Source organism: Euleptes europaea, chromosome 6 (genome assembly GCF_029931775.1).
Source record: "Euleptes europaea isolate rEulEur1 chromosome 6, rEulEur1.hap1, whole genome shotgun sequence".
Lineage (NCBI taxonomy): Eukaryota > Metazoa > Chordata > Lepidosauria > Squamata > Sphaerodactylidae > Euleptes > Euleptes europaea.
In genome coordinates this window covers 5,604,201-5,628,615 of record NC_079317.1, presented here as the reverse complement: position 1 = coordinate 5,628,615, position 24,415 = coordinate 5,604,201, and the positions used below count along the sequence as shown (strand labels likewise).

General features: G+C 49.2%; 1 protein-coding gene and 2 non-coding genes across 3 annotated transcripts in view; 1 reads left to right on the top strand and 2 right to left on the bottom strand.

The window, feature by feature from the left end:
• Positions 1–6,289, bottom strand: part of NID2 (nidogen 2) — a 60,333-nt gene extending 54,044 nt beyond the window's left edge. The window contains exons 1-2 of the mRNA XM_056851142.1: positions 5,999–6,289; positions 969–1,274 (exon numbers count right to left, since the gene is read on the bottom strand). Coding sequence (XP_056707120.1) covers positions 969–1,274; positions 5,999–6,289 — 597 coding nt within the window. The remainder of the gene's footprint in view (positions 1–968; positions 1,275–5,998) is intronic.
• A 14,896-nt stretch (positions 6,290–21,185) lies between these two features.
• On the top strand, positions 21,186–21,349 carry LOC130479825 (U1 spliceosomal RNA). The gene has a single exon (XR_008933379.1). It is a non-coding gene; the product is annotated as a U1 spliceosomal RNA (small nuclear RNA).
• Positions 21,350–24,051: 2,702 nt separating this feature from the next.
• LOC130479824 (U1 spliceosomal RNA) lies at positions 24,052–24,215 on the bottom strand. The gene has a single exon (XR_008933378.1). It is a non-coding gene; the product is annotated as a U1 spliceosomal RNA (small nuclear RNA).
• Positions 24,216–24,415: the final 200 nt, after the last annotated feature.

The window sequence follows — 24,415 nt, the reverse complement described above, 5'->3', positions numbered from 1 at the left end:
ATTTGTGCCTTCGTCTTTCCCATTGAATCTTGGATTGGACTCCCGCAAAAGTTGGTTAAATGATCCCAGGTTATGCCCACTGCCGGTTATTGAACGCTAATTTCCCCATATTATTCATAACCGAGCAATTAGGCTAACACAGGGGGGAAATAAACTTTGATCTAACTTTGTGGTAGAATGGGCAACATATCAGTGCATGTCCGATGGTTTCAATGTCCCCCGTTCCACGCGGATATAACCTCTCTGATCTAGGGATGATCTTATATTTCCCTTCTAAAACAGCCGATGGTAGGACCTGGCATCTGGCAAGGGTAAAGGCCTTCCTATAATTAATAGACTCAAGATGATAGAAATAAGCTGCAGGTGAGACCAAGTATCTAGATTTATCAGGTACTAGGAAAAAATGGTGATTTTCCAAGGTCTGTCTGGCGTTCAATGTCTTCCACCCTTTGCTTCAAGAGACTTGATGCTCGGTCTACGCCCATGGCTAACAGGGTAGGTGGAGAAAGGCCCAGGCAGGCCATTTTATTAAGGACCGTCTTTAGCCATGTTGACTGGAACTTATTAGCAGAGTTCTGTCTTTTTTGTTTAGAATTCCAAATCTGCCCGCAGGCTCACAAAGGTTGTGCGTGTGTGTGTGTGTGTGTAAAGTGCCTTCAAGTCGCAGCTGACTTATGGTGACTCCTTTTGGGGTTTTCATGGCAAGAGACAGAGGTGGTTTGCCAGTGCCTTCCTCTGCACAGCAACCTTGGTATTCCTTGGTGGTCTCCCATCCAAATACTAACCAGGGCTGACCCTGCTTAGCTTCTGAGATCTGACGAGATCAGGCTAGCTTGGGCCATCCAGGTCAGAGCTCACAAAGGGACCCCTATTCTGTGACAACCCCAACAGCTGGAGCACAAGAGCAGAGGATCCATCCACACGCAGAAACCACAGGGTATGCAGACACCATCTCAAAATTATCTCACCTGTGTGGAGGGCTCCGAGTTCCGGGTGACCTCTTCGTATGCCCCCACATTCTCCCAGGTAGCCACGAAAACGTGGTGTGGGACGAAGCCCGCAGCACTAGGAAATCCAGCCCGGATCAGCTGAGCGGCCTGATCCAGCACCTCCTGGGTGTCATCCTGGCGGTAGTAAATTTGGCCTCTCCCAAAGCTGGTGTCAATGTCGGCCAGGAAAGGAGCGATGGCGGGAAAGTCCGTTGGAAAATCGTCGTCCACATACTGGGTCTCCCGGGGGAAGTCCTGGGTGGAAATGATCCCGTTGGTCCCGACCTGGAAAGGAGATGGTGAAAAGCGACATAAACAAAAGAGATCCCACAGTGAAGTCCAAGCCCTGACCTGGATAGCCCAGGAGAGCTGATCTTGTCAGACCCCAGAAGCCAAGAAGGGTCAGCCCTGGTTATTATTTGGATGGGAGACAACCAAGTAAGAAGAAGAGTTGGTTTTTATATGCCGACTTTCTCTACCGCTTAAGGAAGAATCAAACCGGCTTACAACCACCTTCCCTTCCCCACAACAGACACCCTGTGAGGTAGGTGGGGCTGAGAGAGTGTGACTAGCCCAAGGTCACCCAGCTGGCTTCATGTGGAGGAGTGGGGAAACAAATCTAGTTCACCAGATCGGAGTCCACCGCTCCAAACCACCGCTCTTAATCACTACACCACGCTGGCTCTCAATGTGGAGATCAGCTGTAACAGTGAGAGATCTCCAGGACCCACTTCGAAGCTTGCAACCCTACATTGGAGTAAGGAGTCAGCACTAGTGAACCCCACCGGAAGCCATAGGCCTTGGCAGTTGGCCCGTCGAGGTGTATGCTGATGCTTGCGGTGGGCAAACTGATGCTAATTTATCAGGATAAAAGTGGAAGAGACTTCAGACGATGGATTCCAAACTTCTTCAGATTGAAAACAACAGTGTCCAAACTGCATTTTGGAGTTCCTCAGGTTAGCAGGGGCTCCTCAAGGAAGACGTTGGCAACGGCAGGCAAGCTTCCCCAAACAGACCGCTGGCCCACCTCTCTACCCATCATGCATTTCACCCTAGTCTTTCCCCAGGTGTTCAGGGTGGCATACACCCCTCTCCCATTCCCATTTGCCCTCCACAACAACCCTGCAAGGGCAAGAGCAAGCAGCTGGCCCAAACAGCAAGCTTCCGGGCAGAGCAGGGATTAGAACTCTGATCTCCCAGATCCTCATCCAATGTGTTAACCGCTGCACCACACTGTTCACCACCAGAGGTGCACAGCGACAGAAGAGCCCTGCGTGCTTTGGACTCCATGCAGTGCCCATGATCTTAATAGCCTGTACCCAACAAAGCTGACTATAAACAGAGAGAGTATTAGCCCCCACCCATTTAAACCGGAACAGTGAGAGCGGCAGGACACTTGGCAGATGCCCCATAACTAGAAAGGCACTGAAGCCCGACTATCGGCCTGACCTGTCTTGGCCCAGGCTAGCCTGATTTCATCTGAACTTAAGAACATGTGAAAAGCCCTGCTGGATCAGACCCAGGCCCATCAAGTCCAGCAGTCTGTTCACACAGTGGCCAACCAGGGGCCTCTAGGAAGCCCACCCAACAAGACGGCTGCAGCAGCACCATCCTGCCTGTAATCCTTTACAGCGCCTAATATATTCGGTATGCTTCTCTGATCCTGGAGAGAATAGGCATGCATCATGACTAGTATCCATTTGTATCCATGAACAGCCCTCTCCTCCATGAACATGTCCATTCCCCTCTTCAAGCCTTCCAAGTTGGCAGCCATCGCCACATCCTGTGGCAAGGAGTTCCACAATTTAACTATGCGCTGGGCCTGTCCTGATTAGCATTTGGATAGGAGACCGCCAGGGAAGTCCAGGGCTGCTCTGCAGAGGCAGGCAATGGCAAACCGCCTCTATGAATGCCTGACCTGGATGGCCCAGGCTAGCCTTATTTCGTCCTATCTCAGCTGCTGAGCAGGATCTCAGAAGCTAAGCAGGGTCAGCCCTGGTTAGTATTTGGATGGGAGACCACCAAGGAATACCAAGGTTGCTGTGCAGAGGAAGGCACTGGCAAACCACCTCTGATAGTCTCTTGCCATGAAAACCCCCAAAGGGGTCGGCATAAGTCGGCTGCGACTTGACGGCACTTTACACACGCAAGCAGGATCAGCCCTGGTTAGTATTTGAATGGGAGACCTCTAGGGTTGCCGGCTCTGAATTGGGAAATACTTGGAGAATTGAGGGGTGGAGCTTGAGGAGAGCAGGGTTTGGGGAGGGTCCTCAGCAGGGTGTAACGCCTTACAGTCCATGTGCCAAAGCAGCTATTTTCTCCAGGTGAACTGGTACTGGTTGTCTGGAGATCAACTGTAATAACAGGAAATCTCCAGGTGCCATGTGGAGATTGACAAGCCTAGAGACCACCAAGGAAGCCAAGGGTTGCTATGCAGAGGAAGGCAATGGCAAAACCACCTCTTTTTGTCTCTTGCCTTGACCAGGATGGGCCAGACTAGCCTGACCTTAAAAGCTAAGCAGGATCGGCTCTGGTTGCTACTTTGGAGGGGAGACCGCCAAGGAAGTCCAGGGCTGCTCCGCAGAGGGAGGAAATGGCAAAACCACCTCTTTTTTTGCCTCTTGCCTCAAAAGCCCTACAGGGTTACCATAAACTGGCTGCGACTTGATTAGGGCTGCCAACCTCCAGGTAGTGGCTGGAGATCTCCCACTATTACAACTGATCTCCAGTCGATAGAGGTCAGTTCCCCTGGGAAAAATGGCTGCTTTGGCCATTGGACTCTATGGCATTGAAGCCCCTCCCCAAACCCCACCCTCCTCAGGCTCCGCCCCCAAAATCTCCAGGTGATTCCCAACCCGGAGCTGGCAACCCTAGACATGATGGCATTTTCCACACACACCGTCCTTTGTTTCATAATTGATAATACGCCTCTTGTACATAAACGTGAAAAGTCCATTTTTGTAGCCTATACGTCAGGCCATCCTGTGGCCGGGAGTTCCAAAGGCAGAGGATCCAGAGGCGCGGCACAGCAGCCTCGGGAAAGCTGGATTCAGAGGTGGGGAGCTTAGGTTCACATGAATACACATGAATACACGAGGCTGCCTTCTACTGAATCAGACCCTTGGTCCATCAAAATCAGTATTGTCTACTCGCCGACTGGCAGCGGTTCTCCAGGGTCTCAGGCAGGGAGGGGTCTTTAAAATCCCCTACTTGCCCAGTCCCTTTAACTGAAGATGCTGGGGATTGAACCTGGGAACCTTCTGCATGCCAAGCAGAGGCTCCACCACTGAGCCATGGTCCGTCCTCCCCAGCCCCTCCCCCACATGAGCGGAGGAGGCTAATCTGGCGGACTGGATTTCCTCCCCCCACACACACACACACTCCTCCGCATGAAGCCAGCTGGGTGACCTCGGGCTAGTCACAGCTCTCTTAGAGCTCCCTCAGCCCCACCTCCCTCCCAGGGTGTCTGTTGCGGGGAGGAGAAAGGGAGGCGATTGTAAGCCAGTTTGATTCTCCTGAGACAGCAAGGTAGACTTCCCCTGACTATGGAAGATCCACTGATTTAGCAATTTGTAATAATCTCTTTTCCTTTCCGTAAAATGTATTAGGGCAGCCAGGGAATAGCTTGTTGCTGGGAGACCTGTACCGAGACTATCTCTGTATGTCTATCTCTGTAGACTATCTCTGTATGTCTGTAGTGCTATCAGCCCACCCTGAATGTTGATGGGTTGTCCTATCTTGAATTTGGCTACATATCCCTCCCTCAGTACGATCGGGGCTCAGAGATTTCTGCCCATTAGGGCCTCTGAGTCAGCAGCTGCAAACAAACAGTTTTCTTGAAATAACGATCTCGGGTCTCTCTCTCCCCCCCCCCCCCACGAACCTCTGTTTACCACATCACTCCCTTAAGTGGTGGACAAAAAGGGCAAGAGTCCAGTAGCACCTTAAAGACTAACAAAAATATTTTCTGGCAGGGTATGAGCTTTCGTGAGCCACAGCTCACCTATCTATCTATCTATCTATCTATCTATCTATCTATCTATCTATCTATCTATCTACCTACCTACCTACCTACCTACCTACCTACCTACCTAGTCAAAAAGGGCAAGAGTCCAGTAGCACCTTAAAGACTAACAAAAATATTTTCTGGCAGGGTATGAGCTTTCGTGAGCCACAGCTCACCTATCTATCTATCTATCTATCTATCTACCTACCTACCTACCTACCTACCTACCTACCTAGTAAAAAAGGGCAAGAGTCCAGTAGCACCTTAAAGACTAACAAAAATATTTTCTGGCAGGGTATGAGCTTTCGTGAGCCACAGCTCATCTATCTATCTATCTATCTATCTACCTACCTACCTACCTACCTACCTACCTACCTACCTAGTCAAAAAGGGCAAGAGTCCAGTAGCACCTTAAAGACTAACAAAAATATTTTCTGGTAGGGTATGAGCTTTCGTGAGCCACAGCTCACCTATCTATCTACCTACCTACCTACCTACCTACCTATCCAGTCAAAAAGGGCAAGAGTCCAGTAGCACCTTAAAGACTAACAAAAATATTTTCTGGTAGGGTATGAGCTTTCGTGAGCCACAGCTCACCTATCTATCTACCTATCTACCTACCTACCTATCCAGTCAAAAAGGGCAAGAGTCCAGTAGCACCTTAAAGACTAACAAAAATATTTTCTGGTAGGGTAGGAGCTTTCGTGAGCCACAACTCACTTCTTCAGATGTGAATTAAGTGGTGGAGAAAGCCGGCACATCGAAACCAGCTCCTCTCCTTCTATGCGCCAGGCCATCCTGCGGCCGGGAGTTCCAAAGGCCGACGGGCTGCCCCTCAAGGCGCGGCGCAGCAGCCTCGGGAGAGCTGTCCCGGGAGGTGGGGAGGGTCGGGCTCCCACCCCTCCCCGAGCGCAGAAAACGGACCCTCCCAGCAACGAGGGGGCCAGGGAGAAAGTCGGGCGAGGGGCGGCCGCCCAAGGGAGGGTGGGTGGGGGGCACTTACGTAGAGCTGCCCGAAGCGGGCCTCGTAGAAGGGCAGCGGGGCGGCCAGGCGCAGCGCCCCCGACCCCTCGTCGTCGCCGTGGGGCAGCGCCCCATCCCCGCGCCCCCTCCCGAAGGGCAGCAGGCGGCCGCGCGGCACGGCTCCGGCGCCCATCGCCAGCAGGGCGCCCAGGCACAGCAGCCCGCCCCGCAGCCCCGTCCCGGCCATGCTTCGGCTCCGGGGCCCCTCCGCGCTCGGCCCGCCGCCCCGCCGTCCGGGGGGAGGCCCGGGGCGCCGCCCGCCGCCCCCCATTGGCCGCCCGGCCGCTGACCGGTCCAGCCCGCCCCCAGCCCGCCCCCAGCCCGCCCCCCTGGCCACATCTGGTTCTGGTTAGCGGCGCCTCTGGCCAAGCGGCCGCGGAGGAGGAGCCCGGGAAGAGCCTCCCCCCCCCTCGACCCCCAGCAGGATCCTCCGGCAGCGGGATGCCAGCCTCCTGGGGCCACAGCTGGGCGCAGCTGGAGGGCGCGCGAATGGCGCCAGGGCGCTGCCACGACTTGGCCCAAGGGGTGCCCCTGGGGAGGGGTCTGGAAACGCCCCCCATGAGCAGGCAGACCTCAGCCCTACTCTGTGCAGGTTGAGTAAGGAGCCACAGGAAGGCTCTGGGTGACCGTGAACTTAACGCAGATGCCGCCCCAGCCAGCGGTGAAGGGCTGGCGTGGCGTAGGCCAAGAAGAAGAAGAGTTGGTTTCTATATCCCGGCTTTCTCTACCGCTTAAGGGAGAATCAAACCGGCTTACAATCACCTTCCCTTCCCCTCCCCACAACAGGCACCCTGTGAGGGAGGTGGGGCTGAGAGAGCTGTGACTAGCCCAGGGTCACCCAGCTGGCTTCATGTGGAGGAGGCCAGATTAGCCTCCGCTGCTCATCTGGAGGAGCGGGGAATCCAACCCGGCTCTCCAGATCAGAGCCCACCACTCCAAACCACTGCTCTTAACCACTACACAATTCTGGCAGCCACAGCCCCCAATGGCAGGTGGGAAGCACAGGCTGGCTGCCCCTGCCACAAAGCACGCCTATCCCCTTAGCACCATGACTTCACAGCCAACATAGCTGTGTTGCTATGAGGGAGGTGGGGCTGAGAGAGCTGTGACTAGCCAAGGGTCACCCAGCTGGCTTCGTGTGGAGGAGTGGGGAAACCAACCCGGTTCGCCAGATTAGCCTCCGCTGCTCATCTGGAGGAATGGGGAATCCAACCCAGCTCTCCAGATCAGAGTCCACCACTCCAAACCATCGCTTTTAACCACTACACCACGCCAGCCACTAGCTACAGAAGGGCCCTCGGTGACCATTAACTTCATGCAGATTTAGTCCCAGCCAGCGTTGAAGCACTGGTCTGGTGTAGGCCTTTCAGAGTGTGATTAGGGCTGTGGAGGGCCGGGTTCGGATCCCCGCTCAGTCAGGAAGCCTGCTGGATGACCTTGGACTAGGTGGGCACCTGGAGATCCCCCGGAATTACAACTGGTCTCCAAACTACAGGGATCAGTTTCCCCTGGAGAAAATGGCTGCTTTGGAGGGTGAACCCTATGGCATTCTACCCCACAGAGGCCCCTCCCCAAATCTCCAGGAATTTCCCAACCCGGAGTTGGCAGCTGTACCTTTGATTTGCCACTCTTTCTCCGTCTACCCTGCCTTGCAGGGTAGTTGTATCAAGAAGGAAGGGAGAACTATGTTCACTGAGAGAAGGGTGAGATAATAGGTAGGCCTGTGGACTGCTGATGCCCGTGACAGCGAAATGGAACCTCCAGGTTCAGAGACAGTATATCTCCGATGGACAAACAAATTGGGAAGGGGTGCTGCTTTCTTGCCTGAATTTTGTGCTTCTCAGGGCCGTCTTGTGGCCAGGAGTTCCAAAGGCTGCAACTAAAGGCATGACACAGCATCCTCAGGAAATCTGGGTCGGTTTTTTTGTTTGTTTGTTCAAACCCCTCCCAAGGTCCGTTTCTCGGCTCTTCCATGAAGGAGATGCCCCGGCATGGCCCAGAGGCACATGAAGACGTCCATATGTTTGAAAGCGGAACCATGTCATTCGAACACAGGTGCCGTTGAGCCAGGATAAGCCCGGCACAATGAAGGCCTGTTTTGAAGGGCTATGAGGCCAACTCAAACCGGCAGCTGGATTACAGGCTGGTACAGAATCAGGGTGAGGTCTCTTGGAAGTGCCGGATTAAGTCTGGGGGCGGCAGAGGGGGGTCCCTAGGTCACTGGGACGGCTGAGTTAATGGAATGTGCAAGGGGAGATAAGCGTCGATGACACAACCCTGGGATTTCACTTCCGCAGCTGTGTGGACTTTGCTCCCAGAGCGTGTGTGTGTTCGTGCAAACGGCGTGACTCTTTTCAACCTGAACTGGGAACCGCTTCATGTCTTGTGAGCCAGCATGGTGTAGTGGTGAAGAGCGGTGGTTTGGAGCAGTGGACTCTTATCTGGAGAACCGGGTTAGATTCCCCCACTCCTCCACACGAGCGGCAGAGGCTAATCTGGTGAACTGGATCTGTTTCCCCGCTCCTACACACGAAGGCAGCTGGGTGACCTTGGGCTAGACACAGCTCTCTCACCCCACTTACCTCACAGGGTGTCTGTTGCGGGGAGGGGAAGGGAAGGTGATTGTAAGCCAGTTTGATTCTTCCTTAAATGGGAGAGGAAGTCGGCATATAAAAACCAACTCTTCTTCTTCTAAAAGTCTCTCTCTTTACATCTCAGCCCCCACAGCTGCATCATGTGGGGAAAATTTTGGGGAAAGCATCCTGGTGCAACATATGACATGTCCCCCCACCCTCACAGTGTTGGTGCTGGAGGAAGAATGTGTGTGTGTGTGTGTGTGTGTGTGTGTGTAAAGTGCCTTCAAGTCGCAGCCGACTTATGGCGACCCCTTATTGGGAATTTTCATGGCAAGAGACTAGCAGAGGTGGTTTGCCAGTGCCTTCCTCTGCACAGCAACCCTGGTGTTCCTTGGTGGTCTCCCATCCAAATACTAACCAGGGCCGACCCTGCTTAGCTTCTGAGATCTGACAAGATCAGGCTAGCCTGGGCCATCCAGGTCAGGGCAGTGGAAGAATAATCAATAATAAACAATGGTTATGCTGCTGAAGGCCCAGAGCTTCTCTTCGTAGAAATCAAGTCTCTTTCATCTACTCAATGCAATTGTCTTTTCAATGCTGAAAGGTATATGAACACATGAAGCTGCCCTATGCTTGTGGTTACCAACTTCCAGGTGCTCCTGGAATTGCAACCAATCTTCAGAGATACATTTCCCTGGGGAAAACGGCTGCTTTGGAGGATGGACTCTATGGCCTTATACCTAGGGTTGCCAGCTCCGGATTGGGAAACACCTGGAGATTTTTGGGGCGGAACCTGAGGAGGGCGAGGTTTGGGGAGGGGAGGGACTTCAATGCCATAGAGTCCAATTGCCAAAGCGGCCATTTTCTCCAGGTGAATTGATCTCTGTTGGCCGGAGATCAGTTGTGATAGCAGGAGATCTCTTGGTAGTACCTGGAGGTTGGCAACCCTACCTTATACCCAACTGGAGTCCCTCCCCAGGCTCCACCCCAAAAACCTCCAGTTATTTTCCAACCCGGAGTTGGCAATGCTAACTGAATCAGTTCTGTCTGCTCAGGCTGGCAGCAGTATTCTGGGGTCTTGGGCAGAGCTCTTTCTCATCACCTACTGCCAGGTCCTTTGAGATGCCGGGGATTGAACCTGGGACCTTCTGCATGCCAAGCAGAGGCCCTGCCACTAAGCCACGGCCCCTCATGGATCTAGACAAGCTGTTTCTACCCGCACTCTGACAAAGTCCTGTTCTGCTGCCTTCGGCACCGACAGCCCTTTGAAAATTTTGGAAACAGGGAATGTGTGTTTTTAAAGACAGCTAAGCCTTGTTCCTTAACGTCTTTTTTGCATCCAGTTATAACTGGACGCAAGACTATTTCCAGCTGTTTCCCAGCGATACAAAGCACATCCTTTTGCAATTACCCAAAAAAGGAACGTTGTTCTGCCATTTGACAACGGTTGAAAATGCCCTGGGGAGAAATGAAACATTTCCTGTCCCTTTACTTTAGCACAACTGTCTAATTAATTCTTTACGAACGCAAAGGCGGGGGGGGGGGAGGCACAGGCAGAGGGGACAGACACAGCTCCAAGTGTGCTGGATATTTTAAAATCTGAACGCTGCGTCGACATGAGCCGCAATCCCGGCATACATCAGATATATTTCCATGCATGATTTAATTTGCTTCCCTTACAAGGAAGCTTGTGGCGGCAGCGAGCAGAGAGCGCATGTGCATTTTGTCAATACGTTCATGCAGGAAAAGTCTAATGAGCCACCATAGGAAAAATAGTACCTCCATACCCAAAGGCAGTCTACCTCTGAATACCAAATGCTAGAGGAAACAACGGAAAATGTCTGTCACCATTCTTGTTCACTTTTGGGACTTTGTGGAAGTAGTTAGCACGCTTGCTAGCCATTGTTAGCAACAGGACATGTTAGAAGAAGGAGAAGAAGAGTTGGTTTTTATATGCCGACTTTCTCTACCTCTTAAAGGAGACTCAAACCGGCTTACAATCACCTTCCCTTCCCCTCCCCACAACAGACACCCTGTGAGGTAGGTGGGGCTGAGAGAGCTCTAACAGAGCTGTAACTTGCCCAAGGTCACCCAGCTGGCTTCGTGCGTAGGAGTGGGGAAACCAACCCGGTTCACCAGATTAGCGTCCGGCACTCCTGTGGAGGAGTGGGGAATCAAACCCGGTTCTCCAGATCAGACTCCACCGCTCTAAACCACCGCTCTTAACCACTACACCACGCTGACGTTAGGTGAACTTCTGGTCTGATCTACCAGACAAGGCGAAGGTGGAACCAGAATCCCAAACTGACTCTGAGGCTGGTTGCCAAAAAATTCCAAACCATGCTGGCAAATGGTGCTTGTGTTTGGACAGTATCCAGTTCAAGCCAGGATGCAAATACCACAAAGCCAGAGTTTCACGAGTATCCGATGATCTTGGGAAGCCAATCCCACCCACCCCCAGCTATGTAGCTCTGAACTCAGTGGCCATTTACGCAGGGTCCATTTTGATGTTCGCTCAAAGCTCTTTTTTTTAAATGCAACCTTTAAAATGTCTATTCACAGTCCCGATGCAAAAGGAGAAATTCCACCACCACCCCACACACACTTGCCTGCTCCTTCGTTCCATTGTTTGCATAGCCATTAGCAATTGCATGCTGAATAGCTAACGCGTGGCTGTGATTTTACACGCTTCCTTGAGGGGATTCTTCCTTGAGGCGGGGGCAGAGCAAACACAAAAGGTCACGTTAAAGTGTCTCTCAAGAAATGCAAAGCAGGTATGTGCCTACTTTGCAGTCACTTTCTGAATGATGGTTCAGTGTGAAGAACTAAAAAAAAACATGCGGGGCACTTCAGCCTGGAATATGCTGCTAATTACAAAGCATAAATGGCCAGCGGCTACCTTTCCAGAGGGTGGCAAGTCATGTCATATGTCGCACCAGAATACTTTCCCCAAAATTTCCCCCACACAATGCAATTGTGGGGGCTGAGATGTAAAGGAAAAGATTGACATTCATTTATTTGTTTGCATTATTTATTTTTATTTGCTTCACGTGTACCCCCCAATGGGAACTCAATCTGGCGTGCATAATTTTCTCCTCCTCACAACAACCCTGCGAGGTAGGGTTGCCTGTGAGTGTATGACTGGGCCCAAGGTCACCCAGCGAGCTTCTGGGGCAGAGTGGGGATTCCAATCCGGGTCTCCCAGATCTTTCTTGGACACTTTAACTACTACACCACACTGCCACGAGGGGAAGGCGTTCTTTTACTCTTTCCCCTTGTACCGTTGAAGTGGGTTAATGCCTTTTGATGTCTATGCTCTTAGAATCGACCCCTTCCTGAGAAGTTCATTATCTTATTCAGTTAGCCACCTAATAAGCAAGACACAACATTTACCTACAAGAGTAAGCTTTTTATTGAGGTGCTTCAATTAATATATATATAAACGTATGTATATGTATGTACAGTTTTAACATATCAAGTATATATGCATGTAGATGCATACAAAGAATGTTACACAAGTTCAGACATTATAAGTCTTAAACATATTTCGTTACAAGCAATCTCTATGTTAAAGTTCCTGTATTATAGTTTCAAACCTTAGAATGAAACAGTAAAAATCTTTCATTTAGAAAACACAATAGTTCCAGAAATCCGAAAAAAATTGTTAGAAATACCTTGTTCAATGAATAATCTGATTTAGTTAAAAGTACCTTGACTCTGAATATCTAGAATATCATAAGAGTAAGTAAGTTGACATACTTTACCCATTCAGGTCATCTGTGAAACTCTCCAGTCCATAAGGACTGAAGAGATCTGTGAGTCCCCTGCCTACGTTAAGACTGGGTAGACCTCGTAGACCCTCCATTTGTTGGAGAGATCTGTAGTATATGAAAAGACTAGAGAAACCTCTGAGTCTATAAGTCTTTCCATATTTTGGAGAGACCTCTGATCGACGCAAAGATCAGAGAGATCTGTGTAAGAACCCTCAGTCTACGCAAAGACTGAGGATCTCCAGCTTCTCCCTGGAGGTTGGCAACCCTACCCTGTTAGCCCTGGAAACTTTTGACCTCTGTAACGATACCCAAGGTGCGGGATATCTGTCCCCAATCTGCCGTGATGTCAGCCAAGAAGGAAGGCAGCGGAAAGAGGGCTGGAGAAAGAACGGATCTAAATTCCAGGGAGATTATGATATCGATCCCCCTGCGGTGACTTAACTCTAGCCCCTTAGACCAGCCTCGGTGGATTAAAAAGGCAATGCCAGAGAGAGTTTGATGGTCTCCCATCTGCGTAGGAGGGTTGCGGGTGAGACAGCGTAGGGAGTCTGGAGCCGAGAGGGAGGAAGGAAGGGAGACATTCGGTGGGCAATCCCTCCGGCCCCTCTCTGCGCATTAGTAATCTCTTGGCTTTCCGAGGTAGTCCTTTCCAGCTGCTCCATCCTCAGCCTGTGCCAAAGGTCTTTGTTTATCTTCCCAGCGTCCTCGTAATTCGTCCTGCATAAGCACGGCGCGTGAAGCTGGTCCCACGCGAGGGCCATGTGCCAATTCCCACTCCCCGTTTCCCCAGTCGGCAGGATGCCGTGCGCAGGCCCAGTTCCCTTGCAAATGAAGAACGCCGCACACTTTGCATTTATGGTATCTGTTTATGTGGCACTGGCAAGATACACACTGGGCATGGCAGACACTCCGATAAGGGGGCGAGCTTTTAAAGCGGCATTTCTAGTCCTCATGGGTGCCCACTGACCACAATATACGCACATCTGCTTAATTTTAACCATGTGTTTTTTCTATTGCATCGGGATTTTCTTCTTGATCTTTTAAAACGGACTGAGCTTGATCTTTTTGTGTCCTCTTGGACAAAGATAGTAGACGAAAGACTTTCAGGTTTACAGATTTCCAATCCAAGTTTTCCCTCAGACCTCCCTTTAGTAACGAATAAGACATTCATTGACTTAGAACAAAGGGACCATCTTGAATTATGTGGTGATGCCAGAAAGAAATGCGCCCCCTCCTTCTTGGGAACAGCGCACCCCATCTTTTCCAGTGCTCCCAGATTATCTTGAATTTTTAACCCATTCCAACTTTTTGAAGACTTTTCTTCTTGGCCAGACATAATGCCTTACCCCTCAATGAATTAACTGGCAGGTTTATGAAAACCCCAGTCGAACAGAGAGTCTGCCTGGGTGGAAAGGAGAAGACAGAAACACTTATCCATTTTTTTATTCAGTTGTGATTTATATTCTTCTGTAAGATCTTCTTTGATTATTCCATTGATTTCACACTTTCATGTATGTTCTCATGACCCCCATTTAATCTATCTGCTGTCTGGGAATCATAAGCCTGTTACTCTAGCCATAGCTTACTACTTAACAGCCACTTTGAAGATATGCAGAAAGTTATAATCAAGTTATGCCTAAATGCTCATTTGCATACAGGCTCATTTGCATACAGGCACTAGAACAGGAGGAGGAGGAGGGGGAGGGAAAGGAGGAGGAGGAGTTGGTTTTTATATGCCGACTTTCTCTACCACTTTCTCTACCTTCCCTTCCCCCGCCATAGGACATCCTGTGAGGTAGGTGAGGCCAAGAGAGTTCAGAGAGAACTGTGACTAGCCCAAGGTCCCCCGCTGGCTTCATATGTAGGAGTGGGGAAACTAACAAACCCGATTCACCAAATTAGTGTCCACCGCTCATGTTTTCACCATTTATACAGAATTCAGACCATCGTCCAGAAGTTGAGTATACTTTGCTCCAGAATTATTATTATTTTTTGAAGCTCTGGTTATCTCTAGACCCATTCTTGACCCCAATTCTCCAGGGAAGAAAATTCTGAGCAATGAACATGGTGATTCTCAGAAGCAAATTAATTTCCCACTCTGGCAAATAACAGTGATTAAGGGACCGGAGCGGCCATGTGCAGCTGGAATCTGCCAATGGCTGAGCAGCCTTTCTTTCCAAGAGAGTGATTATCAAGCCTTCGGATAGGAACACGGATTCCTCCCCATCCCACTCATTTTCCATGCTATTGTTGCAAGGGGCATGAGAATGGGAGGATGCGCTGCTCCCAAAATGAGCTGTCGTCTTGGTTGTCCCCTGGGTTCTTGTGAATGGAATCGAAAGATCTGGAATGCTTTGTCACGTCCCACGTCTGTTCCAATGAAACAAAAGCCACGGGTCCCGCCAAGAACACAGTTACCCGCTTTCGATTGATGGCTGTGCTTTTTGATTGTGAATTGTGCTGGACATTCTGAAAATAATCTCAAAGAGGAATCTTTTTCAATCGGGGGACAAACGCTTCCTTGCCTCAAGAGCTGTGTCGGAATCTAATTTTACATCTAATTTTACACCCCCTTCTTAGCCACAGTCTTGGGCTTGGCTCCGGGCTGGCTCTCCAGCCAAGCCATTCCCGAGACTGCTTAGGGCAGGGGTAGGGAACGTCAGGCCCGGGGGCCGTATAAGGCCCGCGAACTCATTTGGTCTGGCCCTTCATGGGTCCTGGCAGATCTCTAGCTCAGAAGGATGCTGCCCTGCCTGGGGACAGCAGAGCTCAAAAAGCGAGTCGCTCTGCGTGGCAGACACTCTGAGCAGTCTCCGGTTGTGCCTCTTGGCTAAACGTTTGACCAAATATAGCAGGCTACTTTTTAAGTTGATAATTTTGTATGGCCCGCGAATGATGTTCTAAATATCCAAATGGCCCTTGGCAAAAAAAATCTTCCCCAACCCTGGCTTAGGGAGATGGAAGAGGGCACCAAAGTGCCTGCCCCCAGAAGAGGTTGCTCGCTGTGACTCTGCATGAGTTAGCGCTCTGGCCAGCCTTCACTGGAATGGGTAATTCTGCCCCTTCTCCGTACTGAATGTGATCGCATCTTTCCGTTGCTCCCAAAGTTTAATTACTTGCCCTCAGAAGACACATGCCCACAACTGTGACTCATGCAGAAGCACAGGAAGAATACTCCTCTACCCTAGGAGTGGACAATTTGTTCTCTTACACACTCTAAAAGTAAATAGGGAGGTAAGAACAATATGTTAGGGAGGAGCCGTGGCTCAGTGGTAGAGCATCTGCTTAGCATGCAGAAGGTCCCAGGTTCTGTCCCCGGCATCTCTGATTAGAGGACCAGGTAGGAGGTGATGTGAAAGATCCCTGCCTGAGACCCCGAAGAGCTGCTGCCAGTCTGAGTAGACAATACTTTAACCTGATGGACCAAGAATCTAGTTCAGTATAAGACAGCTTCATGGATTTAAATTACGGGTGGAAAGATACCGACTGGATATTAGGGGGAAAGTTTTTTTACAGTAAGAGTTGTTTGACGGTGGAATCGGCTCCCTAGGGAGGTGGTGAGCTCCCCCTCACTGGCCGTCTTGAAGCAGAGGCTGGACAAGCACTTGTCAGGGATGCTCTAGGCCAAAGCTTCTTAAACTGTGGGTCGTGACCCCACATGGGGGTCGCGTAACTGAATGTGGGGGTCATGAAAAATTTGGCAACAGTAAAAGGTTTCTGAACCTTTTATCAGTAAATGTTTGATTTGTGTACCTATTTTATATACCTGGGGTAGCGTAAAAATTTCTCGGGGGAAAAGGGGTCGCGAGTGGAAAAAGTTTAAGAAGCCCTGTTCTAGGCTGATCCTGCATTATGCAGGGGGTTGGACTAGATCTGATCTGGAGAACCGGGTTCGATTCCCCACTCCCCCACATGAGCGGCAAAGGCTAATCTGGTGAACTGGATTTGTTTCCCCACTCCGGCACATGAAGCCAGCTGGGTGACCTTGGGCTAGTCACAGCTCTCTCAGCCCCACCTCCCTCACAGGGTGTCTGTTGTGGGGAGGGGAAGGGAAGGAGATTGTGAGCCGGTTTGATTCTTCCTTAAGGGGTAGAGAAAGTCGGCATAGAAAAACCAACTCTTCTCTCTTCTTCTTCTAGTTGGCCTGTATGGCCCCTTCCAACTATGATGCTATATGTTCATGAGCTTGCAGTTTTAATTCAGAAAAAGTACAGTCTGAAGTTTGAGCGGTGCGGCTTTAGGGTCTTCAGTTGGGAGCATCTGAGGCTCCGTTATGGCCATTCCCTCTTGGTTTCCCACACTCCCCCACACTTTCGTGATCCAAAATGCAAGAACAACAATCCTCACCCACAACAGCAAAGAGGTGACTTAATTTTTTTCTCAATCCCTTATTCTTCCGTGTCAATTAGGGACATTTCCTGTTTTGGCCACTCCATATGTATTCTGTTGTCTGCCAGGATTCAATATTCCCAAGACTTCTCTGCGGGAATTACAAGTATTACTCACCACTGGTGAGGAAAAAAAAACAGTGGTAGGAATGCAGAATGGAGGACAGGGGCACATCGTGTCGCTTCGTGATATGGTAGCTAGTCACTACAGGTTGGCACGTTCCTGTTGATTTGGGGGTGGAGCCTGGCTCTCTGCCTACTCACCACACTGAGAGCCAGCGTGGTGTAGTGGTTAAGAGCAGTGGTTTGGAGCGGTGGACTCTGATCTGGAGAACCGGGTTTGATTCCCCGCTCCTCCACACGAGCGGCAGAGGCTGATTTGGTGAACTGGATTTGTTTCCACACTCCTACATATGAAGCCAGCTGAGTGACCTTGAGCTAGTCACAGCTCTCTCTGAACTCTCTCAGCCCCACCTACCTCACAGGGTGTCTGTTGTGGGGAGGGGAAGGGAAGGAGATCGTAAGCCGGTTTGATTCTTCCTTAAGTGGTAGAGAAAGTCGGCATATAAAAACCAGCTCTTCTTCTAATGTAGGCACAGCTCTTCATTCCGTAAAATGTTTATGCATGAATTATGGCAGCCCTGGCAATTGCTGGGTTGGCCTCTACCGCTCACCCAGCTCTGTCTATACCACATCCCAGCAGCTGCTGCTTCAGTTACAGTTTCTCTCTCTCTGCTAAGCTAACTGCTTTACTTCCCCCTCCCATATTTCTGCTTTCCCACTCCCACCATCCTGCCCATGAACAAAAAGGGTCACTACTTAGTCAGAAAGGCTTGGGTTGCATGTATTATACACGCGTGCCTCACCCCTCCTCTCCAATTCATTCTTGCTCTTAAAATGCTTTGGCGCAGGCCTCCTTGGCATGTGGCCTCATATTTGACCTGCCCTTTTGGCCCCTCGTGAATGAACCGGGCCATTCTTTGCATTTTATGCAGATATTTGCAGCGCATGAGAACCACTAAGCCACAGATAAGGAGGACTCTGTCAACCAGACTGCTGGCTCTGGCGGAGAAGATGAGGGTCCCTCTTTTGCAAAAGAAGAGCCCTGCTGGGTCAAATCGACTGTCCATATAACCCAGCATCCTGTTTCCCACAGCGACCGGCCAGCTGCCTTCAGAAAGCTTCCAAGTGGGGTAGCAGAGGCTCTCCCACAGCAACTGGAATACAGAGGTATACTGCTTCTGAACATGGAGGTTCCATTTTGCTATCATGACCAAAAACAAGGTCATAAGAATTTCCTTCTAGGCTCAGTCTACCTAGCCAGTATCTTGCTTCCAGTGGGGGCCAATCAGGTGTCTCAGAAAGATCACAAGCATGATCAGTGCCGGATTTACGTATAAGCTAAACAAGCTATAGCTTAGGGCCCCACTCTCTTGGGGGCCCCAATTTTTTTTAAAGGAAATAATAATTATTTCACTATTAATATACTTCTTCTTAATTGTATTTCAGTTCAACAATTACTTTGATAAAATACCTAAATCTGGCCCTGATTCTAGTTTTTTGAGGGGAGGGGATTTTATTTTAGACCAGCGGCTCTCAGCGGCTGGGGATCTCTGCGGGGCAACAAGTGACTGCATCGGGTGGGTCCGCGAATCCAGCTTGGAAAAGTTTCTACCTTCTTTCATCTGCACCTCTCCGCCCAGGCTTCCCTTCGCCCAATAATGGTGATGTCCCCCTAATTCTGCCCGTCCGGCTGAGTACAGCACATCCAATGCCTTCCGAATCCCAGCTAGGTCCGCCTCCTTCGAGCTCCGGTCTAGGCAGGTGGGACTGAGCCATCCTCAGCCAAAGACCACCGAGTGCGATCTCACCAGTCCAGCCCGGGCTGCTTGCCTACTCACGAGGAGAGCTGCTTTTCATGAGAGCCTTTGGGTGGGGCAGATTAATGCCCATCCCCTACCACCTCTCATCTCTGACACACACCGCACAGGCATTTTCTTTCAAATTCCGACACCGCTGCCTCTTCCAATTCATTCCCCCGTTGCTCAGCAGTTGATATTTTACATAGACAATTAGAAAGTGAGAGGAGATCTCTCTGTATCAGCCTGAGTATGACTCCCCCCCATGTTGTTCTGTTTCCCAAACCTACTTGTTAGCATGCTTTCATTCATTCACATGCAACCTACGTTTAATAGATACCATTGTGTCCAAAAATGTGTTTACATACTTAATCAAAAACAGATGAACGCATAGTGAAAATTGAACTAAAGATGAATTCAACTTATTTTTTTAGAAGTCTCCCAGTGCAATCGTAAACAGAGTCCCACTCTTGTAAATCCATTGACATCTTTGCAAGGGTGTAGAACCGTTATTTGACTATTGGGCGGGGTGTGTGTGTGTGAGAAATTTCCCTTACACAAAATATTGTCGAAGGCTTTCACGGTCAGAGTTCATCGGTTCTTGTAGGCTATCCGGGTTGCGTGACCGTGGTCTTGGTATTTTCTTTCCTGACGTTTCGCCAGCAGCTGTGGCCGGCATCTTCAGAGGAGTAACACTGAAGGACAGTGTCTCTCAGTGTCAAGTGTGTAGGAAGAGTAATATATAGTCAGAAGGGGGTTGGGTTTGAGCTGAGTCATTGTCCTGCAAAGTATTAAAGGTAATGTGCTAATCACTGTCCTGTAAGTATCAAAATATGATTAGCACATTACCTTTAATACTTCGCAGGACAATGACTCAGCTCAAACCCAACCCCCTTTCTGACTATATATTACTCTTCCTACACGCTTGACACTGAGAGACACTGTCCTTCAGTGTTACTCCTCTGAAGGTGCCGGCCACAGCTGCTGGCGAAACGTCAGGAAAGAAAATACCAAGACCACGGTCACGCAGCCCGGATAACGTACATGAACGGATTCCCTTACAGTTTTTTAAAAAGGGCAAGAGTCCAGGAGCATCTTAAAGACTAACAAAAATATTTTCACGAAAGCTCATACCCTGCCAGAAAATATTTTTGTTAGTCTTTAAGGTGCTACTGGACTCTTGCCCTTTTCTACTACTGCAGACAGACTAACACGGCGACCCACTGTGAAAAGTTTTTAAAGTAGTTTAGCGCCACCTACTGGCATCTCTGGAAAATACATGTATTTAATAGAAATATCTCTGAACGTCCTGGGTTTCCAGCGGGTCTTTGTTTGTTTTGTTTGAGCTTTCGTGAGCCACAGCTCACTTCTTCAGATACAGCTAGAATATTGCACATTCTAGCTGTATCTGAAGAAGTGAGCTGTGGCTCACGAAAGCTCACACCCTACCAGAAAATATTTTTGTTAGTCTTTAAGGTGCTACTGGACTCTTGCCCTTTTTGACTAGATAGATAGATAGATAGATAGATAGATAGATAGATAGATAGATAGATAGATAGATAGATAGATAGATAGATAGATAGATAGATAGATAGATAGATAGATAGATAGAGAAGTGAGCTGTGGCTCACGAAAGCTCACACCCTACCAGAAAATATTTTTGTTAGTCTTTAAGGTGCTACTGGACTCTTGCCCTTTTTGACTAGATAGATAGATAGATAGACAGATAGATAGATAGATAGATAGATAGATAGATAGATAGATAGATAGATAGATAGATAGATAGATAGATAGAGAAGTGAGCTGTGGCTCACGAAAGCGCATACCCTACCAGAAAATATTTTTGTTAGTCTTTAAGGTGCTACTGGACTCTTGCCCTTTTTGACTACTGCAAACAGACTAACACGGCGACCCACTGTGAATTTGTTTTGTTTGTTTGTGAAAAGGTATAATTGGTGACGTTAAAGTCCAGCCTTCCTTCCGCATCAAGGCAGCATACCACTGGCTCCCCACCCAGACAATGACCAGATCTGCATCACGAGCTTCAGATCATGCTCAGATTTTAGCATGTTATACGAAACATCCTTTTATTTTAACTTTGCAGACTTAACGCAGCAACTTCACGCGTTTGTGTTCTTTTGCACTCCTGCAGCGGTCCCTCTCCCGCTTTGTAAAGCCTTTCCCTTCGCGCAGCAGCCTCCGGATCCTGCTTCTACCCGGCAAAGAGGGTCCAGCTGCCGCCCTGCCTCCACCGCAGCTACAATCCCCCCCCCCCCACCGCTCGCTTTGGAATCCCCGCCAGCGGCGCACTAGAGGGAGGAGGCGGGGCCAGAAGGGGGGTGGTTCCATGCAGATGAGGTGCAGCAGGGCATTGTGGGGGAGCGGGGCGCACCGCGATCCTCTGCGCCTGGCGGGGTCGAGGCGCATCCAGGTCCGTCGCTCTTTGCTGCCCACTTGTGCCCCGCGATCCCGAGGCGTGGACGGCGTGGAGGAGAGCGGCCGTCCGTGGGCCCCTGTGGCTTGCAGAGCAGTGGGCGGCGGTGGCTAGTGGCGTTCAGGGGGCCAGAGAGCATACTTACCTGGCAGGGGAGACACCTTGATCACGAAGGAGGTTTTCCCAGGGCGAGGCTCATCCATTGCACTGCGGGTGTGCTGACCCCTGCGATTTCCCCAAATGCGGGAAACTCGACTGCATAATTTGTGGTAGTGGGGGACTGCGTGCGCGCTCTCCCCTGACACTTCGGTACCTAAAAACAGATCGGCTTTTTCTCTTTACTTTTTACTCTATTTCTTATTCTTAATGCTTTGTTCCTTATGTGTGTTAAGTGCCGTCAAGTCGCTTCCGACTCATGGCGATCCTATGAATGAAAGTCCTCCAAAATGTCCTATCTTTGACAGCCTTGCTCAGATCTTGCAAATTGAAGGCTGTGGCTTCCTTTATTGAGCCAATCATCTCTTGTTGGGTCTTCCTCTTTTCCTGCTGCCCTCTACTTTTCCTAACATGACGGTCTTTTCCAGTGACTCTTGTCTTCTCATAATGTGACCAAAATACGACAGCCTCAGTTTAGTCATTTGAGCTTCTAGGGTCAGTTCAGGCTTGATTTGATCTATAACCCACTGATTTGTTTTTTGGTGGCCCACGGAATCCGTAACACTCTCCTCCAACACCACATTTCAAAGGCATCTATTTTCTTCCTATTGTTCCTTATACTTCATGGTTTTCTATCACTATAGTTCTGTTTCACTTTTCTTAGTTTCACTTGTGTGTGTGTGTGTGTGTGTGTGTGTGTTGAGCCGTCATGACCCACGGCAACCCTATCAATGAAACTCCTCCAAAGTGTCCTGTCTTTGCTCAGATCTTGCAAATTGAGGGCTGTGGCTTCCTTGATTGAGTCAGTAGAAAAGAGCAAGAGTCCAGTAGCACCTTAAAGGCTAACGAAAATATTTTCACAAAAGTTCCTACCCTGCCAGAAAATATTTTTGTTAGTCTTTAAGGTGCTACTGGACTCTTGCTCTTTTCTACTACTGCAGACAGACTAACACGGCGACCCACTGGGAATTATCTTTATTGAGTCAATCCCTCTCCTGTTGGGTCTTCCTCTTTTCCTGCTGCCCTCAACTTTTCCTAACATGGCGGTCTTTTCCAGTGACTCTTGTCTTCTCATAATGTGACCAAAATACGACAGCCTCAGTTTAGTCATTTGAGCTTCTAGGGTCAGTTCAGGCTTGATTTGATCTATAACCCACTGATTTGTTTTTTGGTGGCCCACGGAATCCGTAACACTCTCCTCCAACACCACATTTCAAAGGCATCTATTTTCTTCCTATTGTTCCTTATACTTCATGGTTTTCTATCACTATAGTTCTGTTTCACTTTTCTTAGTTTCACTTGTGTGTGTGTGTGTGTGTGTGTGTGTTGAGCCGTCATGACCCACGGCAACCCTATCAATGAAACTCCTCCAAAGTGTCCTGTCTTTGCTCAGATCTTGCAAATTGAGGGCTGTGGCTTCCTTGATTGAGTCAGTAGAAAAGAGCAAGAGTCCAGTAGCACCTTAAAGGCTAACGAAAATATTTTCACAAAAGTTCCTACCCTGCCAGAAAATATTTTTGTTAGTCTTTAAGGTGCTACTGGACTCTTGCTCTTTTCTACTACTGCAGACAGACTAACACGGCGACCCACTGGGAATTATCTTTATTGAGTCAATCCCTCTCCTGTTGGGTCTTCCTCTTTTCCTGCTGCCCTCAACTTTTCCTATCATGACTGTCTTTTCCAGTGACTCTTGTTGTCTCATGATGTGACCAAAATACGACAGCCTCAGTTTAGTCATTTGAGCTTCTAGGGTCAGTTCAGGCTTGATTTGATCTATAATCCACTGATTTGTTTTTTGGGCAGTCCACGGTATCCGTAACCCTCTCCTCCAACACCACATTTCAGAGGAATCTATTTTCTTCCTAGTGGGTAGCCGTTTTAGTCTGTCTGCAGTAGCAGAAAAGGGCAAGAGTCCAGTAGCACCTTAAAGACTAACAACAATATTTTCTGGCAGGATATGAGCGTTCGTTGTTTTTTTTTTTTTTTTTAATATATATTTTTATTCCATTGGAGGTCATTTTACATCTCCATACCTTTATAATTACAATTTACACTTTCCTTCTTCCAATACAAATTTTCCCCTTCCCCCCCTTTCCCTCCCCCCACGGACCAATCCATAATATCATATTTTCATATTTTCAGCCATGAGCATAGCCTTTTTAATTTTAGTAAAGTCTCTTTGTTGGCTTCTCCTCTTTTCACCCAATTAATGTATGGGTTCCACTTAGTCTTCAGTTCCATTTCTTCTGTTTCTCCCATCGTCTGTTGTTTTAAGTATCCCAATACATCTGTTTGCACATATTCAAACACATAATTATTCAAGTGAGCTGTGGCTCACGAAAGCTCATACCCTACCAGAAAATATTGTTGTTAGTCTTTAAGGTGCTAGTGGACTCTGGCCCTTTTCTATTTTCTTCCTATTAGCTTTCTTCACTGTCCAGCTTTCACACCCATACATAGTAATAGTAATATTTCACTTAGCAACCGCTTAAGTGTCGCCCGATAATATTCACATCACCATGGAACCAAGGTGGCAATCACACCCGTAATTCTATCCTTCAAGTCATATTACACACTGAACGCCGTGTCGTGGAACTGGCTTGACAGGTATTGAAATCATATTGCTTTGGTTTTGTTGTGGCGTGAATGTGAAGCTATTTTCTTTCTGATATTAGATAGGTAATGCCACTGAGCTGTGCTTTTTCTGCATATTGGCGCGTGAAAGATTTGTTTAGCAACAGATGGGAGAAAGTTAACTGAGATAAAACTAGAGAATAGTAAAGAATGCATAAAAGAGTGTTAAGAATTAAAGGAGAAAGACCATCTATTTTTTTGGTACCGAAGTGTCAGGGGAGAGCGCGCACGCAGTCCCCCACTACCACAAATTATGCAGTCGAGTTTCCCGCATTTGGGGAAATCGCAGGGGTCAGCACACCCGCAGTGCAATGGATGAGCCTCGCCCTGGGAAAACCTCCTTCGTGATCAAGGTGTCTCCCCTGCCAGGTAAGTATGCTCTCCGGCCCCCTGAACACCACTAGCCACCGCCACCCACTGCTCTGCAAGCCACAGGGGCCCACGGACGGCTGCTCTCCTCCACTCCGTCCACGCCTCGGGATCGCGGGGCACAAGTGGGCAGCAAAGAGCGATTGACCTGGATGCACCTCGACCCCACAAAGCTCAGACGATCGCGGTGCGCCCCACTCCCCCACAA